The 16906-nt window shown below is 48.0% G+C and overlaps 4 protein-coding genes across 4 annotated transcripts; 3 read left to right on the plus strand and 1 right to left on the minus strand.

Moving 5' to 3' along the window:
• Positions 1–691: 691 nt before the first annotated feature.
• EAH_00028880 (hypothetical protein, conserved) lies at positions 692–4711 on the minus strand (the record flags this gene model as incomplete). The annotated part of the gene is made up of 5 exons (XM_013396263.1): positions 692–816; positions 1490–1673; positions 2248–2842; positions 3161–3260; positions 4000–4711. The coding sequence occupies 5 exons, from the start codon at positions 4709–4711 to the stop codon at positions 692–694; spliced, it is 1716 nt and encodes a 571-aa protein (XP_013251717.1).
• A 1590-nt stretch (positions 4712–6301) lies between these two features.
• Positions 6302–10853, plus strand: EAH_00028890 (hypothetical protein; the record flags this gene model as incomplete). Its single annotated transcript, XM_013396264.1, has 2 exons — positions 6302–10321; positions 10644–10853. 2 exons carry the CDS (start codon positions 6302–6304, stop codon positions 10851–10853), a joined length of 4230 nt encoding a protein of 1409 aa, XP_013251718.1.
• A 2532-nt stretch (positions 10854–13385) lies between these two features.
• On the plus strand, positions 13386–14617 carry EAH_00028900 (OSJNBa0022F16.2 protein, related; the record flags this gene model as incomplete). Its single annotated transcript, XM_013396265.1, has 3 exons — positions 13386–13506; positions 13656–14230; positions 14399–14617. The coding sequence occupies 3 exons, from the start codon at positions 13386–13388 to the stop codon at positions 14615–14617; spliced, it is 915 nt and encodes a 304-aa protein (XP_013251719.1).
• Positions 14618–16452: 1835 nt separating this feature from the next.
• On the plus strand, positions 16453–16854 carry EAH_00028910 (Ty3/gypsy retrotransposon protein, related; the record flags this gene model as incomplete). The annotated part of the gene is made up of 1 exon (XM_013396266.1): positions 16453–16854. The coding sequence occupies one exon, from the start codon at positions 16453–16455 to the stop codon at positions 16852–16854; it is 402 nt and encodes a 133-aa protein (XP_013251720.1).
• Between the last annotated feature and the right edge of the window lie 52 nt (positions 16855–16906).

The raw sequence follows: 16906 nt of genomic DNA on the forward strand, positions 1-16906 counted from the left end.
AGCTTGCCTGCTGGAGGGCTAGCTTGCTAGCTAGCTATGCAAGCTAGCTAGCTAGCTAGCTAGCTAGCCGCGGTTAGCTGCAGCACGCGGCTTTACAGTATGCGTGGCTGTGCTATATGTGGGGCTATACAAAAAGATAGTTGAGGTGTATATACACCGGAGAAGCAGCAGCAACATCAGCATTGCAAGCAAATGGAGGAAGAAACGACCCCCGAATGCTGCAGCAAAAGGGCGAACTCGCTGCTGTTGCTGCTGCTTCTGCTGCTGCTGCTGTTGCTGCTGCTGCTGCTGCTGCACTGTGGGCCTGAATATTCAAACTGTGCCATCGTCGAGGCTAATCAATCAATTGCACACAGCAGCAACGGCTGTGCTGCTGCTGCTGCCGCCGCTGCTGCTGCTGCTCCAACGGGAACTGGGCCTGCTGCTGCGGGACACATGCTGTTGCTGCTGCCGCTGCCGCTGCTGCTGCAGTTGCAGCAAGAAGCGCTTCTGCTGCACAGGCGTTGCTTCTGCAGCAAGAGCTGTTGCTGCTGCAGCTGCAGCAGCAACAAATATTCTACGGTCGCAGCATCAGGCGGAGCTGCTGCCGCTGCTGTTGTTGCAACAGCTGCAGCTGCTGCTGTAAGTGCTGCTGTTACCTGCTGATGCTGCTGCAGCAGCAACAACAGCAGCAAGACAAGCTTGCAAGAATTCAGGGGTCCCCTGAGTTAACTGAAACGTCTCCAAGTACTTCTTCCTTGCGCAGTTGCTGCTGCTGCTGCTGCTGCTGCTGCCGCTGTTGCTGCAGCTGCTGCTGCTGCTGCTGCTGGCTTGCTGCTGGGGAAAGAGAAGAAAAGACAACACACTCATACACTAATCATACAAGAAATAAACTGCTGCTGCTGCTGCTGCTGCAAGAGATGCTGTTGGCAGCCTTTGCAGTAGCTGCTGTCCTTGCGCTTGCTGCTACTGCTGCTGTTGCTGCTGTAGCTGCTCAGTTAATTTATGCCGCTGTTGCTGTCTCAACCGCTGCAGGAGCAGCAGCAGCAGCAGCGGCCGCTGCGTTACTTCTGGTGCTCGTTCTGCTGCTGCTGTAATGGCTTCTGCAGCAGCAGCAGCTCTCCGTCTTCCCTGCCGCTGCCGCTGCTGCTGCCACTGCTGCTGGATCTGCTGCGACTGCCGCTGCTGCTGCTGCTGCTGCAACTACTGCTGCTGCAGCCGTTGCGCCGGCAGCTGCTGCTGCAACTCCTGCTGCTGCAGCTGCTGCACCAGCAGCTGCTGCTGCAGGGTTGCCATTGAGAAACAAAAAGACAACACACTCATACAATCATACAAGAAACAAAGTGCTGCTGCTGCTGCTGCTGTTGCAGCAGCTAATGTTGGCAGCCTTTGCAGTAGCTGCTGTCCTTGCTCTTGCTGCTACTGCTGCTGTTGCTGCTGTTGCTGTTCAGTTAATTCCTGCTGCTGCTGCTGTCTCACCCGCTGCAGGAGCAGCAGCAGCAGCAGCTACCCATCTTCTCTGCCGCTGCCGTTGCTGCTGCCGTCGGTGGTGCTGCTGCTGCTGGTGCTGCTGCTGCTGCTGCCGTCGCCGCTGCTGCTGGTGCTGCTGTTGCTGCCGTCGCTGCCGCCGCTGCTGCTGCTGCTGCTACTGCTGATGTTGGCGCTGCTGCTGTTGGTATGTTAGTAAAGGTAAGCTGAGTATACACCGCATGCAATGCCTAGCAGCAGCAGCAAGACAGCAGCAGGCCCGACGATTTCTTTTTCTTCATATCTCTTGACAGAGTTGCAAGCACCAGTAATAGCAGTTGTAGCGCAGTATCCATTTGTTATACTCAGCAGCAGCATAAGAGCAGAATAAAGATAAAAAGAGTTAAAAAATATGTGGTTTGTATAGAACATGCAGCAAAGAAAGAAGACGACGAAGAGCAGACGCAGCAGCACGAGGATCAGCAGCAAACGTGCAGAAACATTAAATCTGCGAAGTCTCGGGTGTCTGTACACCTCAGGTAAAGTCTTGCCGATGAGATCCCCTATAGAGAAGACTCCTACTAATATAATATAACTTAACTCTTTTTCTTTATCAGAAGCATAGCTCCAGCGCATAGGCCCTACACGAGGATAAAGATGCATCGTTACAGCCAAGGTGAAGAATACACAAAATAAATAAACACCGCTTGAAGATAATATAGCTCTCCAGCCACGAGCAGGGAGTGTGCTCTCTGTTGCTGCTGCTTTTGCTGCTGCTGATGCTCCTGCTGCTGATGCTACGACTTGTTGCTCTTGTTCTGCTGTTCCTGCTCTTCCTCCTGATGCTTCTCCTGTTGCTGCTGGTGCTGCTGCTGTTGCTGCTGCTGCTGCTCCTGCTACAGTCTCTGCTGCAGTTGGCCACTCAACAGGTTGCTGCAACCGCCAGAAGCTGCTGCTGCTGCTCTTCCTGCTGCTCCTGCTGCTGCTGCTCCGAGGGGCCCCGTTGCTAATGACAACCAATTCTTGCGTTCGGGCGTCTCCTGCTGCACGCAGTGCTGTTGCTGCTTCTGCTGCAGCAGCATATCTTCCTGTCCATCGTCTTACAAACCGCTGCCAAGGGCTCTCGTGCTTCTGCTGCTGCTGCTGCTGCTGCTGCTCTGTCTTTGCTGCTCCCCCGCATGCACACCTCAACGACCACACACCGCAGCGGGTGCCGCAACAATTCTCCTCTGCTGCTGCTGCTGCTGCTGCAGCTGCTGCTGCTGCAGCAGCAGAACGCCCTCGCTTCGCCTCCCAGTACCGCTGCAAACCTTGACGAGCCCATGACTGCTGCAGCAGCAGCAGCAGCAAAAACGCTGAGATGCACGATGTACCCGCGCTCGTTCCAAAGACCAGCCTGCAGCAGCAGCAGCAGCAGCAGCAACAGCAGAAGTTAAAATATATAATTACAACTCGCTAGAAGAAGCTGTGGCTGTTCCTTAGCTGCATGCTGCTACACACCAACGTGCGAATGAAGAACTAGCAGCTAGCTAGCTCGATGGACAGACAGATAGCTAGCTAGCTAGCTAGATAGATAGATAGCTAGATATATGGATAGATTGCTAGCTAGCTAGCTAGCTGTCTAGGCAGATGGCTAGGTAGGCCGCTGGTTAGCTAGCTAGCTAAATAACTAGCTACATAGCTAGCTAGCTAGCTAGCTAGCTAAATAGCCTACCAGAACATGTTCACTGCGCCTTCATAGGTAGACAAATCGAAGAGATATCGCGAAGCGAAGAAATTTACACCAAACGCCAACACCCCACACACCCCTTGACCTGCAGCAGCAGCAGCAGCAGCAGCAGCAGCAGCAGCAGGAGGGTTGAAGGAGATCGGAGTCGGTTTGTGTGTTGAGTAAGCAAACAGCAGCAGCAGCAACAGCAAATACCAGCAACAGCAGCAGCAGCAGCAGCAGCGCTGGAAGGAACGGTAGCAGCATGAGCATCAGCATCAGCAGCAGCATCAGCAACAGCAACAGCTGCAACAGCAGCAGCAGCAGCAGCAGCAGCTCACCGATGGAGAAGGCTCCGATGAAGCCGAAGGGGATAGAAGAAGCGACAGCAATTGCTCCTCCAGAGACAACACCAGCGCATGCACCGAAGAGAAGTGCGAAGAAATGAAAGAGGATAAGAGTTGGGGTGTATAGGCAGGTAGTTAAGAGTAGCGGTAAGAGAGCAGCAAGAGATGCATCAATAAGAACAGCAGCAATAATAAGAAAGGGTCTCATAGCATCTATGCAGCAAATAAATAATAATTGCATGCATATACACCCCAATTGATATGTACCTAATGCGCTGTTTCCGCATGCACATTCAGCAAAAATATACTTCTCTATTAGAGGTAAGACATATAATAAAGAGTGCCAGCAGACTAATGAAGCAACACCGCAGAAAATAAAACAAATAAACCCTAGACATAGCTCTAAAGACGATGATGAAGATGATGAAGACTGCAAAGACAGTGCAAACGAAGACATATACTTCTCCTCTTCACCGCCACCACCATATAACCCCACACCTTCTTCTCTTCCTGCTGCTGCTGCTGCTGCTGCTGCTGTTCCTGCTGTTGCTGTTGCTGTTGCTGATGTTTCTGGTGCTGCTGCTGCTGCTGATGTAGTGGGGACTGCTGCTGCAGTGGAGGAGGAAGCAGCACACGCAGAGACGCCTCCGTGTGCTGCTGTTGTTGCAGCAGCAGCACCACCTGCTGCTGCTGCTGCTGCTGCTGCTGCTGCTGATGATGATGATGATGCCTTAATTTGAGACAAACTGCACGCGCCTTCGGTCTCCCCGCCAATGCGGCGCTTAGTTGCAGCACTTCTGCTGCTGATGCTGCTGCTGCTGTTGCTGCTGTTGCTGTTCGTAACTGCAGAGATGCAGCAAATACCCCTCCCGAGGCCCCCCAACTCCATAGAGCGGTCAACAAGCCGTTCTGCTGTGCTGGTAGCAGTATTGCTGCTGCGGCGGCAGCAGGGTAGTTGTTGCTGCTGCTGCTGTTGCTGCTGCTTTTGTTGCTGCTGCTGCTGCTGCTGCTGTTGCTGTGCTGCTGTGATGGGAGCGCCAGGCATGGGACCCTGAAGACGCCCCTGCAGCGCAGCAACAGCAGCAGCAGCAGCAGCAGCAGAACCATCCGACAGCCGAGGCTGCTCTAGGGGCCCCCTTAATAAAGGAGGCTCCACCGGCTTTGCTGCATCGACAGTAGAAGAAGTCTGAGCGATTCTTATCTCCACCATTCTCTAACTGCTGCTGCTGCTGCTGCTGCTGCTGCTGCTGTTGCAACAGCCACTCTTCATTCCTCTGCCGGCGAGGGGAGGGGAGAAGAAGGAAGGATGGTCTGTTTGCTGCTGCTGGCGAGGCGGCGCGACAGAGCAGTAGGAAAGACACGGGAGCGCAGAAAAAGAGAAACAGTAAATAAAGTACCACCAGTAAATGAATAAAAAGAAAAGAAAGAAACAAAAACATCAAATCAATCAAGCACACAGCGGCAGATACACCCCAAAGACGTTCAACAAACGACGGCGTAGGTTGTTGCTGCTGCGGGGGCCCGGCACCGTAGCAGCGCCGCAAACGTAAAAGAGTGTGTAATATCAGTAAATATATTAAATAAAAGAAAATACCATTAAATTAGCAGAAATATTCATAATTAATGCATTAATTTAACCCATATTGTGCTGAGAATAAGAGAAAAAGACTTCTTCTAGGGGCCCCCTTACTTCCTTCCTCTTAGATGCGATACGTATGACTACCTAGAGCTGCTGCTGCTGCTGCTGCTGTAGAGTTTGCAGAAACAGCATATATATTTCTTTCTAATAATTACTCGCATTATTTAATTTCTTTTGAAGTAAATAACAAACGAATTTATTATTAACATGCATACGTCCAGCATGCATACAACTCGGGCCCCATTTAATATCATCGGCATACTTATTCTAAACATCTACACACCAGAAAGAATCTGTATTATACAAAACGAGGGCAAAAAGGTTAATATTTGATTTCAATAAGCAAATAGAAGCTTTTTATACTTAAAACAATTCCTATATCAACGTATTTTAATATTATTAATATGTACATTAATCAGTGAAGGTGCCGAGTATCGAACCCGGGGCGCGCGGCTAAGATGTGCACATGTTAAGCAATCGGCCTATTTGGTTGACCCGTCGATGGTTGTTCAATTGAGTGAATATATTGGGTTGTTTTTTTGCATATTTACATTGAAATAAACAGAAATACAATTGAAAAAAGAAATAATATTATATTTATTTCTTCTCGTTGAGGAGATGATAATGAAGGTGTCGATGTGTGCTGTACAGCTACCTCTACCTCTCTCCTCTTCTTTCTTTCTGAGGTGCATATTATGGTCGATATTTCTGAGTTGTTTTCATTCATAACAGAAATAGGAGGTGCTACTTTCAATTTTGCTGCTGTTTCTGCTGCCGTTGCTGCTGCTCTTGTTGTTGCTGCTGTTGGTGAGTCCTTAGCACGCACGAACGGTCTGCTGGTGCAGCAGGAGCAGGAGCAGCAACAGCAACAGCTGGCGTGCAGCCTAGTCGTGCATTTCTTTTAGTGTGCGTATTTTTTCTTTCTTCTTTTATTTTTATGTTTAAATGCCCTCAGCAATAACAAAAGTTTATGCTGAGGCGCAATAGAAGGTTGCGGCTACTCAGAGATTTTCAGAAATCTCAGTGTCTGAGCACGTTCCCGTGGGGATCATTTATTTTGCGGCTGTCTCTTCCAGGACTGTTTTTTCTGGGATCGTCTCCTCCGGGATCGCTTTTTTCTATTATAATATACTTTAGATTGTCTTCTTTTTTCTTTTAACAATGCACTTTAAGAGGTGCAGCCGAGTTAAAGAGCCCCCAGACTCAAAAGGCCGCTCTGCACGAATCCTGAGAGCGGCATTACTCCTCCTCTTCTTTGCTGCTCCGGTATATCCTGCAACAGCAGCAACAGCTGCTGCTCAACCATCAACATCAGCACCATTAGCATCATCAACATTACCAGCATCAACAACAGCAACAGAAGGAAAGATGCAGCATACAGCTCATGCTTCTCCCGCAGGTTTCCGGCAAGAGCAGCAGATTTTTTATGAAGGGGCCTCACACACAGACAATGCTACAGAGACATTTCCTTTGAGTGAAGATCCTCTTGATAAAGAGGGAGCCTATATGAAAACAGCTCTTCCTCTTTCTTTTAATACTCCGGCACAGCTTCGCCGCTCAGTTTTATTGTCTTTATTTGCTGTTTCTTCCCTTGTTTTTCTTCTTTTAATGTGCGGCTTCCGAATTAAACATTCTCGGGTGTCTAGGCACCTCCGCAGACTCGCAGCCCCGGGGGACCCTGAACAGCCCTGGGATAAATGCGAGGAAGATGAACCCCCTCCAGATGCAGCAGCAGCAGCAGCAGCAGCAGCAGCAGCAGATTCAGCGCCAGAGGCAGATGGCAATGCAGAGCCTGAAGCAGGATCAGCAGCAGGAAAAGAAAGCGCAGCAGGCGAAGCTAAAGCAAAGACTGAAAAAGCACCTGCACCAGAAGCAACATCAGCAGGAGAACCGTCAACAGAAGAAACATCATCATCAATACCAGCAGCAGCTCCAGCAGCAGCAGAGGAAGCAGCAGCAGCAGAGGGAGCAGCAGCAGCAGCTCCAGCAGCAGCAGAGGGAGCAGCAGCAGGAGCAGAAGGAGGAGCCGAAAAGTCATTAGAAGCAGCAGCAGAAGCAGCACAGCAAAGAGCAAATTATCTGTTTGAAGAGATATTTGATTTGTGGGAGCTAGGAAAAAAGATAACACAGAGTCTACGGGGGCCGGACCGTGCTGCTCTTACAGAGCTGCTGCTGAAGCTTGCTGCAGTTGAACTGACAGTAGCAGGTGCAGCAGCAACAGCATCACCGCTAGACGTAGCAATTGCAATAAGAACAAAAATCCAGGCGATAGCTGGGGTGCTTCTACAGCAGGGGGGTATGGAGCTGATGCTGGCCAACAGCAGCAGCAGCAGCAGCAGAAGCAGAAGCAGCAAGGCTGAAAGCCCCGGCGAAAGCATTGGCAATGAGGTGCTGCTGTATATCGGCGGCCTGACTGGTACACCGATCTCTCCAAGGAGCACAATAGCAGCAGCTGCTGCTGCGGCTGCAAATGCTGCTGCTGCGGCTGCAAATGCTGCTGCTGCGGCTGCAAATGCTGCTGCTGCAGCTTCAGCAGGACAGCGCTACGAAGATGCTTATACAGAAACACAAGCAAAAGAAGATGCTGATGCTTCTCCTTTTGATCAATATCAGCAGCAATCGGAGCTGCTAGAGAAGCAGGAGGAAGTGGTGCTGCAGCCAGGGATCCTGGGGCAGCCACCGCCAGTGCCGCTGATGCTGCCGCAAGCCTTGCTGCTGCCGCCTGAAGCGAAGCCCTTCTTGCTGCAGCATCAGCCGTTTGCAGGGCTTAGGCCGGGTGTTAGCTGGACTCCAGTATCGAATTTATCAATTTTGGGATCCCCTCACGAAGCAGCAGCAGCAGCAGCAAAGGGGGGCAGTGCGATGACATCGATGCTGGAGTGGCCCGAGAAAGAATCAAAACAAAAAAGGAATGACAGCAGCAGCAGCAGCAGCAGCAGCAGCAGCAGCAGCAGCAGCGGCAGCAGCAGCAGCAGTAGCAGCACGACCAGCATGGAAGTCTATGGGACAATGTTTGATTCTGCAACTGTCGGTAGAATGTGCATTTCAGAAGCAAAATGGAGTCTGGAGGAGCTTGCTCTGTCTATACCCCCGGCTTCTTCTCCTTCTTCTGTATTTTCACTTCATTTTCCTCGTTCTTCTTCTTCTTCTTCTTCTTCTTCTTCTTCTTCTTCTTCTTCTTCTTCTTTTACTCTTCCTAGTTTTCCTCCTCAAGCAGATGTAGATCTGTGCCGTCGTATAATAGGCGGATTGCTCGATGTGCGCCTAGAGCAGGTGATGCAGCAGGATTTGCTTGCTGCTAGTGTTCGGCATGTTGAAGCAATATCAGGCTGTGATCTGTTTAGCTCTTCTGTTGACATCCGCCTACCTTGTAAAGCAAAGACTTTCCCCGTGCATGAGCAGGTGAAAGATATCCTTGGCGTACGCCCCACGATAAAGGACCGCCACATGAAAGACCAGCAGCAGCACCTGCAGCAGCAGCAGCAGAAGCTTTTGGAGTTGCTGGAGCGGTATGAAAAGGGCCTCCTCACTGATGCAGAGGAGAGAGAAGCAGCAGCACTATCAGATGCTGCTGCTGCAGCATCTTCTGCTGTTGCTGCTGTTCTTTCTTCAGAAAGCGGCAGTACAGCAGCAGAAGAAGTAGATGATGATTTTGAAGATGATTCTGTCTTTTACCCACCATCTCCAACTGATACGTTTTCTTCTAGCTCTTCACCCCTTTATATGTCTTATAGCTTCCCTTCTTCTTCTTCTCCTCCTCCTCCTTCTGCTCCTCACGCGTCGTCTTCTTCTTCTTCGTCTTTTCCTTCTTTTTCTCTCGACGCTTCTTCTTCTTCTTCTTCTTCTTCTCCCCCTTCTTCTTTTCCTTTTCCGTCTTTCTCTCTTCCTTCTTTTACTTTTCCCTCTTTCTCTCTCTTTTCTCCTTCTTCTTCTTCTTCTCCTTCTTTCCCGTCTTTTTCTATCCCTTCATCTTCTTCTTCTTCTTCTTCTTCTGCTTATTTTGCTCCTCCTCCTGCTCCTCCTCCTTCGACTTCTTCATCTTTTGTTGCTCCTTCTTCTTCTTCTTCATCTTCTTTTCCGTCTTTCTCTCTCCATTCTTCTTCTTCTTCTTTTCCGTCTTTTTCTCTCCGCCCTTCTTCTTCTTCTACTTCTTCTTTTTCTCCTCCTCCTCCTCCTCCTCCTTCTACTTTTCCCTCTTCTTCTTCTTCATCTTCTTTTCCGTCTTTCTCTCTCCATTCTTCTTCTTCCTCGTTTCCGTCTTTCTCTCGCCATTCTCCTTCTTTCGCTCTCTCTTCTTCTTCCTCTTCCTCTGTTTCTCCTTCTTATTATTATGATTCTTCTTCTTCTACTTCTTCTACTTCTTCAGCAAGAGATGCAGATGTAGAAGATAATGATGCTAATTTTGAGGATGACTACGATTATAATATTGATGATGATGTGTTTTTTCCTGAGACAACTGTACTTCCTTCTGTATCTACATCCTATAGTGCACATGCTGCAGCTGCTCTTCGTGCTGCTGGTGCTGCTGCTGCTGCTGCTGCCGCTTCCTTTGCTACTGCTGCTGCTGCTGCTGCTGCTGGTGCTGCTGCTGCTGGTGCTCCTGCTGCTTCTAGTACTTCTTCATTATCGTCTTTCCTCCCTGAAGGTTTCTCTGGTGTTGCATCTCCGTTTGACTTAGATTTGCTCTACTTTTCTTCTTCTTCTTCTTCTTCTTCTTTTTCTTTCCCTAACCCTACTCACTTTGCATACCCCCCCTCGCCTTCGTTTGTTTTTCCTCCAGCTTCTTCGTTTTCGATGCCAGTCCCTCAGTCTCCTCCTGCATTTACTTCTTCTGCATCTTCACTTCTTTCTGCTGCTTCTTCATATGCTACTGCTGCTTCTTCATTTGCTTCTGCTGCTTCAGCATATGCTTCTGCTGCTTCTTCCTTCACTCCTTCTGACTCTGCATTTCCTTTTTCTGCTCCTGCTACTCCTTCTGCTGCTGCAGCTCCTGGTCCTGATGCTGCTGTTTCTGCTGCTTCTGCTGCTGGAGAAGCAGCAGCAGGTGAGGAAACAAAACGCTCTCAGCTTTTGTCTTCTCCAAAGAAAACACCTAGACGAATTCCCTATCCGTTCATTGTTACACGTGATCCTCAAACTGAAGAAGGAGGAAAAGAAAAACCGAGTAAAAAACAAAAAACAGTGAAATAAAAAGAAGCAAAAGAAGGAAAAGAAAAGGCAAAACAAACGCAATAAGCACGCACTTCAAGTACTGCAGGAGCAGCTGCAGCAATAGCAGCAGCTGCAGCTGCAGCAGCAGCAGCAGCATTTTCTGGTGTCTGCTGTTTCTCGCTGTTGTATGGAGAGCAGCGGGAGATAAAGAAAAATTATCTATTGGGGCTTATGCTTCGCTGTACAACAAGAAGAGGTTAGAAAATAAAATAAAAACAGGAAAGGAAAGAAATTGTAAGGGCTTCATCTATGTGCATTATATATATGCTCCCTGCTTCTACTGTCGCTGCAGAAGCATGCTGCAGCAACCGCACCGAAGAATGGTGCAGTAGCAGCAGCAAATGCTGCAAATGCAGCAGCAAATGCTGCAAATGCAGCAGCAAATGCTGCAAGTGCAGCAGAAATAGTTACAACACTAGCAAATATAGGAATATGGATGCAGCAACAGCGCCTGCAGCAGCAACTGCAGCAGCAGCAGCAGCAGCAGCAGCAGGAGATATAAAATGTCCCGCGTGCAAGCGCTGCACTGCTGAGAGAAAAAGAATATTTTCTCCCCTTTGCTGTCCTCTGTTTGTATGATTTTTTTAATTTGTTGTGTTTGTTGCTGCTGCTGCTGCTGTTGCAGCAGCAACAGCAGCAACAAGTGTATGTCTGTTGTGTTTTATACATGTTCAGACGCAGCAGCGTTATTTATCTGCTACCGATGCATCTTCTGTATAGTGTATACCCCCTAAGCCTTGCTTTATATTTATTTTATTTGTTTTGTTTGCTTTCCTATCGCGCTTTCGTGTTGCGCCAGTTTGTTTTTTTATTTTATTTTGCGGCGTTGTGCTGCACTCATGTTTGTCTTATTTTAGATGTTTGTAGCTGTTTTGTTTTCTTTCTTGTGTTGTGTTGGTGTATATTCTTCTTCTCCGTTGTATATTAAATAACAATAAACATAATTAAATATAAAATATGCTGCTGCATGCATGCATGCATGCATGCAGATTTACCGATGTGTGGATATATTTATATGTAAGTGTATTTATGTTTGCTTCGCTAATAAGAAAAGGAAAATCTTTTCTTCATTCATTTAAAACAAACTGTTCGTCCCTCAGGAAAAAAAATCATAATACCGATACAGAGTTATTTAACTCCATACAGATTAATTAAAGTAAATAATATATTAATATACGAATGAGATGTAGATAAACAAATAGTAAATAAATAAATAAATAATAAATAAATAAACGCATACACATGCATATAATAGTATACCTTATTTTTGTGGATAAACAACGAGGCAAGTAAATAAATAAATAAAACAAAAACGAGAGGAAACAGACAAAAAAATATATAACTATTCAAGAAAAAGAGGCAAATAAATGAATGAACATAAATATATATGAAAGTAAAGAAGTAGATAAACAATCAAAGAAATAAATGCACTGAACAAATAACTAAATAAGCAAATAAATGTATTTAAAAGATGCCTTTTAATTTATTTATTTCCCCGACCTTCTTCGTTATAAAACAGGAACTGAAATCGATCGGTAATACATAATAAATGAAAAATAAATAATAAACAACAGGTAATAAGTAATAAATAATGAGCAGCTAATAGTAAATAAAAAACAACAAGTAAACAAATAGTTTGTAATAATAGTAAACAGTATACGTTAAGGAATAAACATTAGAGAACAAATAATCAGAATGAAGAATAAGCACTAAAGAATAAACAACAACACTGATAGAGAATACGCATGAAAGAACAAAAACTAAACAAAGAACAAAGAACAAGAGAAAATAAACAGAAGGAAAAAGCAGAAGGACAGGGAAGAAAAGAATAGTAGAATACAAACAGCAGCAGCACCAGCAAAAGCAGCAGCAGCAATAGCAGCAGCAAAAACACCCTTTTTTGTGCATTACTTTGTCTCGTTTGTTTATTTTTTAATTGGTTGTTTGTTATATTTAGTCATTTCACTTTATTTAATTTTTTATGTATTTTATTTATATATTTATTTTGTCTAGAATTTATCTGCCCCCTTCGCCCCCTTCGAAATTAGAAGAAGCAAAATATTCGCAGTAATAAATAAATAAATAAATAAATAGGTAAATAAGTAAAAAATAAATGAAGGAGCCAAACAAAGGGAGACAGAGAAAATAGAGAAAAGATATTAAGAAAGAGATGATGAATAGACATTCACAGAATAGAACATTAAAGAGAAAAATAATAAAGAAGGTAGACAAAAGAAGCAAATAAAGAAGATAAAGAAAAGAGATGAAAGGGATAAAGGAGACGGAAAGGAAAAAAAGAAAATAAAATATAAAAGAATCAAAAAGGATAAAGAAGACAAGGTAGACAGAAGAAAACAAAAGAAATAAAACGTAAGAGAGGTTAGATATATTAAATAAACAGAATAAATATATGAATAAAATAAATAAAAGAAGAAGAAGAGACAGTGGGATGAGGTAGACATACAAAAGAACGATAAAGGAGAAAGAGAAGATTGGAGAAAAAGAAGATAAAAGAGATTTGCGAAGGAAATAAAATATAAAAGAAATAAACGAAATAAAAGAAATGGACGAAATAAAAGAGATAAAATAAAACAAACATAAAATACAGTAAATAAATAAAAGAGTGAAAGGGTATATTTCTAATCTCCCTTGAAACTGCTGCTGCGGTAGTGCACAGGGCACTACACTGGGCTCTCCGTTGAGGCCCTGGCGATCTAGAGCAGGGCAAGCGGACGACTCCAATAATTTGGGGGACGAGGGCCTAAGGACGCCACGGTGGCGAGAGGCCGAGCGAAGACACGGAGTCTAACAAGGGCGGCATGTTGTGTATCGCGGGCACAACCGCTGTCCTTAGAGTGAACGTGGCAGGGAGCCAATGCGACGCGCTCCTGGATACGGGGACTCCTGAAGCTTCATTAACCCACAGACTGTTGAGCGCTTACACCTGAAGGTGCGGCCGCGTGCCGAAAAGTGCATGTTCACACTGGCCAGTGGATAGCAGTTGCGAATTGGTCGCGTCATCAAGAGACTGAAGATGTGGTGTGGTCGAGAGCGTTTCACAGGGGATTTCCTGGTTGTGCCGGTGCCGTACGGCGTGGTGATGGGCCTTGAATGGTTGATGGCACATAAGGCAGCTCGGCATTTCACGTTCGAACGTACGTGAATGGGAAGTGGTGCGACTTACCTGTAATACGGTCCTGCAGAGGAAAGCAAAAGGGGAACAATACCGAAGCATCAAGCCAGAGGGCCCCGGCGGAGCAGGCATATGATATTATCACCCGACAAGTGTCGGGCATGTGGGCAGAAGAGGCCGCGGCCCTCCTAAGGCAGCCGCCAAGGAGGTGCAGCTCCTATGTGAGGGCTGGGATAAAGGTACCGATAGACTCAATAGTGCAACAAGCCAGGGGCAATACACGAAGGCTCAATGAGCCTGTGCAGAGACTAAATCTTATGCTGGCCTTACATGAGGCCGATGAGACAGTAGGACTACGCCATAGAGATGAAAGGCAAGGGGCATTGTGTTGTACCCTGATTGGGAACCACCCCCCACCAGTCAACCAGATCAGCAACCAAACTCATGAGAATACTTCCGCAGAGGAAGGTGAGGAGGAGTCACCGGGGGCCGATGCTCAATTGGAATATCATCAATTCGATGAGCGGGTAGTGACTTCAAGGGAGCAGGGAAACCCTAGGCAGATCCTCGAGGTGTTACGGGAACATCGGAAAGTGTTCCCTGATGCGCTACCTGCAGGGATGCCGCCGAAGCTACCTTACGATCACCGCACCCTACTTGGTCCCGGCAAGCTGCCGGCCAAGCCCGCTATATGTCGTATGTCACCCGAGCAGTTAACTTTCCACAAACACGAGATAACTAAACTGGTGACTAACGGCTGGCTAGGTCCTACATACTCATCCATCTGTGCCCCAATGATAATGGTGGGCAAGGGGGATGATGGCACGGGTCAGCGGTAGATGCGAATGGTCATCAACTACTAGGCACTGAACCCTCTAGCGATTACCCCCGACTTCCCTCTTCCTCCCATTCAGACGATTCCTGAAGTGCTAGGGGGCGCTAAATACTTTTCCACTCTGGACCTTGAAGCTGGGTTCCACCAGATTCGCATGAACAAGCGCGATCGGTGGAAGACAGCCTTCCGTTCTGTACTGTGGCTCCACGAATACAAGGTGATGCCTTTCGTCCTCAAGGGCGAACCTGCTACCTTCCAGGCCAACATCAATGCCTACTTGCAACACTTACTTGAATAGGGTATTATAGCATCCCTTGATGACGTCCTCATTTGTAGCCCAGACATCCCCAGCCACGCCCTTCTCTTACGGCAGGTGCTGGGACATACGCAATTCACCAGTTCTACCCGAAGTTCCGCACATCTAAGGCTGTGCAACGTGAACTTACATACCTGGGTTATAACATTAGAGCCGACGGAATTAAGCCCGCGGTGGATAAAATTGAGGCGATTCGGGTCTGGCCAGCGGTGCTGACTAACGAGGCTTAAGTACGACAGTTGCTCGGGACGGTTAACTACTGCCATATGTTTATGGGACCCGACTACGCGAAGGTGGCTAGTCCTCGTGTAGACCTTACTAGCAAGGCAGCCCCTTTTCACTGGGACGCCACACACACGCAGGCGGTACGGCGGTTGAAACAAAGCTTAACCGATTTTAACGCACCACAAGTCCCCGGCATGTTCAAGCCCTTTGAGCTATACACCGACGCTTCAGGCTATGCAATCGGTGGTGTGCTCGAGCAAGCTGCTCACCCAGTTGGGTTCCTTCCCCAGCTGATGAACACAACTCAGCAGAAATACTCTATCTATGACAAGGAACTCTTGGCCTTGGTCACCGCCCTTGACAAGTGGTCTCACTTACTCCGTGTCGCTAAAGTCACCGCGTACGCCGATCATCAAGCCCTTACTCACAACAGCATAAGGCGTCGAAGCCTCTCTGCGAAAGAACACCTCGCTGGCTAGACATCCTCGCGGAGTTCCCCGATCTCACCATTACATATCTGGGAGGGACGCGTAACGGGGTGGCAGACACAATAACCCGACTTCCCTGTTATCCTCCTCCACAGCAGTCAAATACCAGCGATGGCCCGGCGACCCCTAGACGTGAACCCTCAGCAACCCTCATGCTAGCGACAGCAGACTCAGGTCGGGTTCACAACACTAGAGGCAGACGTGCCAATTATCGGCAGATAGCCTTCTTTCGCTCCAGGACAGCTACGCAACGCCTTCGATCACCAACGCCCCCCCTTTATCCCCTGCAGTAAGTCCACCAAGGGCTGAACCCCCACAGCCGCCCCAGGTGTCCCAGACCTTCTCAAGACCCTCTATTGGCCTAAGGGCGATTCCAAGTGTCCCACGTTCCGTGAACCTTTCCGTAATCCCTACAACACTGTAGTTCAACAGCCCGGTAAACCAATGCCTTTCGAGTTCCGCAACCGCAAACTTACCTCCCGTTTTGTAGCGCCGTATTTACGCATCTGCATCCACGGGCATCTGGCTCATTTGCGTTCCACAGTCCCCGGAATTCCTGACACACATTCTTTATATTCACCACGAGCACGTTACAGCAGGACATCGAGGCCAAAAGAAGGCCTTCCTGGCCCTCAGCAAGCATTACTACTGGCCGGGCATGCGAGCGTAAACCTTAGCATAGTGGAGTCGTGTGTTCATCGTGGCGCCTCCAAATCGCTAAACCAGAAGCTAGCCGGCCTCCTTCAGCCAATTATTCCTTCACGCCCGTGGAGTCACCTGAGCGTAGATTTTACTACCGACCTCCCTCCGGCGTTAACGGGCCACGACTTGATACTAGTCTTGGTCGACTCGCTCAGTAAGATGGCTCACTTTATTCCAGCGAAGAAGTCTTTCACCGCCGCTGACACTGTCAACCTCTTGGCCGACCGCCTTATTGGTTACCGCGGCCTCCCCGATGTCCTTATATCCGATCGTGACCCGTGCTTCCAGTCGGAATTGTAGCGGTTGTTGCGCTCGCGCTTTGATATCAAGCGCGCCCTTTCCTCCCGCCTACCACCCACAACTGACGGCCAAGCATAACGGGTTAATCGTACGTTGGAAGAGATGCTGAGTACTGATATCCGGTTGGATGAGCGCGAGTGGGCACGTCTTTTGCCTGCATTGGAGTTGGCATACAACACAGCCAGCCACTCCTCTGCATGGCTCTCTCCCTTTAAGGTGATGATCGGGGAAAATCCCTTCACCGCCGCGGAACTGGACATTGTTGGTGCGCTTTCCCCAACACTCACTCCCGCGATGACGAAGTTGTTCCGCCAACTTTGCGACCGCGCGCAGAGCCACATTCTGCAGGCAAAGTGGAACCAGAAATACTATGCAGACTCCAAGCAGCTCGCAGTGGAGTATGCGGTCGGGGAAGAAGTCTGGCTGTACGGCAAACACCTCCCGGCCCTTAACGATTGTGCTAAATTCGAGCCGCGCTATCGCGGCCCGTTCAATGTTATTTAACGGATAGGGACGGTGGCCTAATGCCTCGCCTTACCTCCGGCCTATTCCTGCC

The sequence above is a fragment of the Eimeria acervulina genome, genomic scaffold (genome assembly GCF_000499425.1).
Source record: "Eimeria acervulina Houghton genomic scaffold, Eah_scaff257, whole genome shotgun sequence".
Classification (NCBI taxonomy): domain Eukaryota; phylum Apicomplexa; class Conoidasida; order Eucoccidiorida; family Eimeriidae; genus Eimeria; species Eimeria acervulina.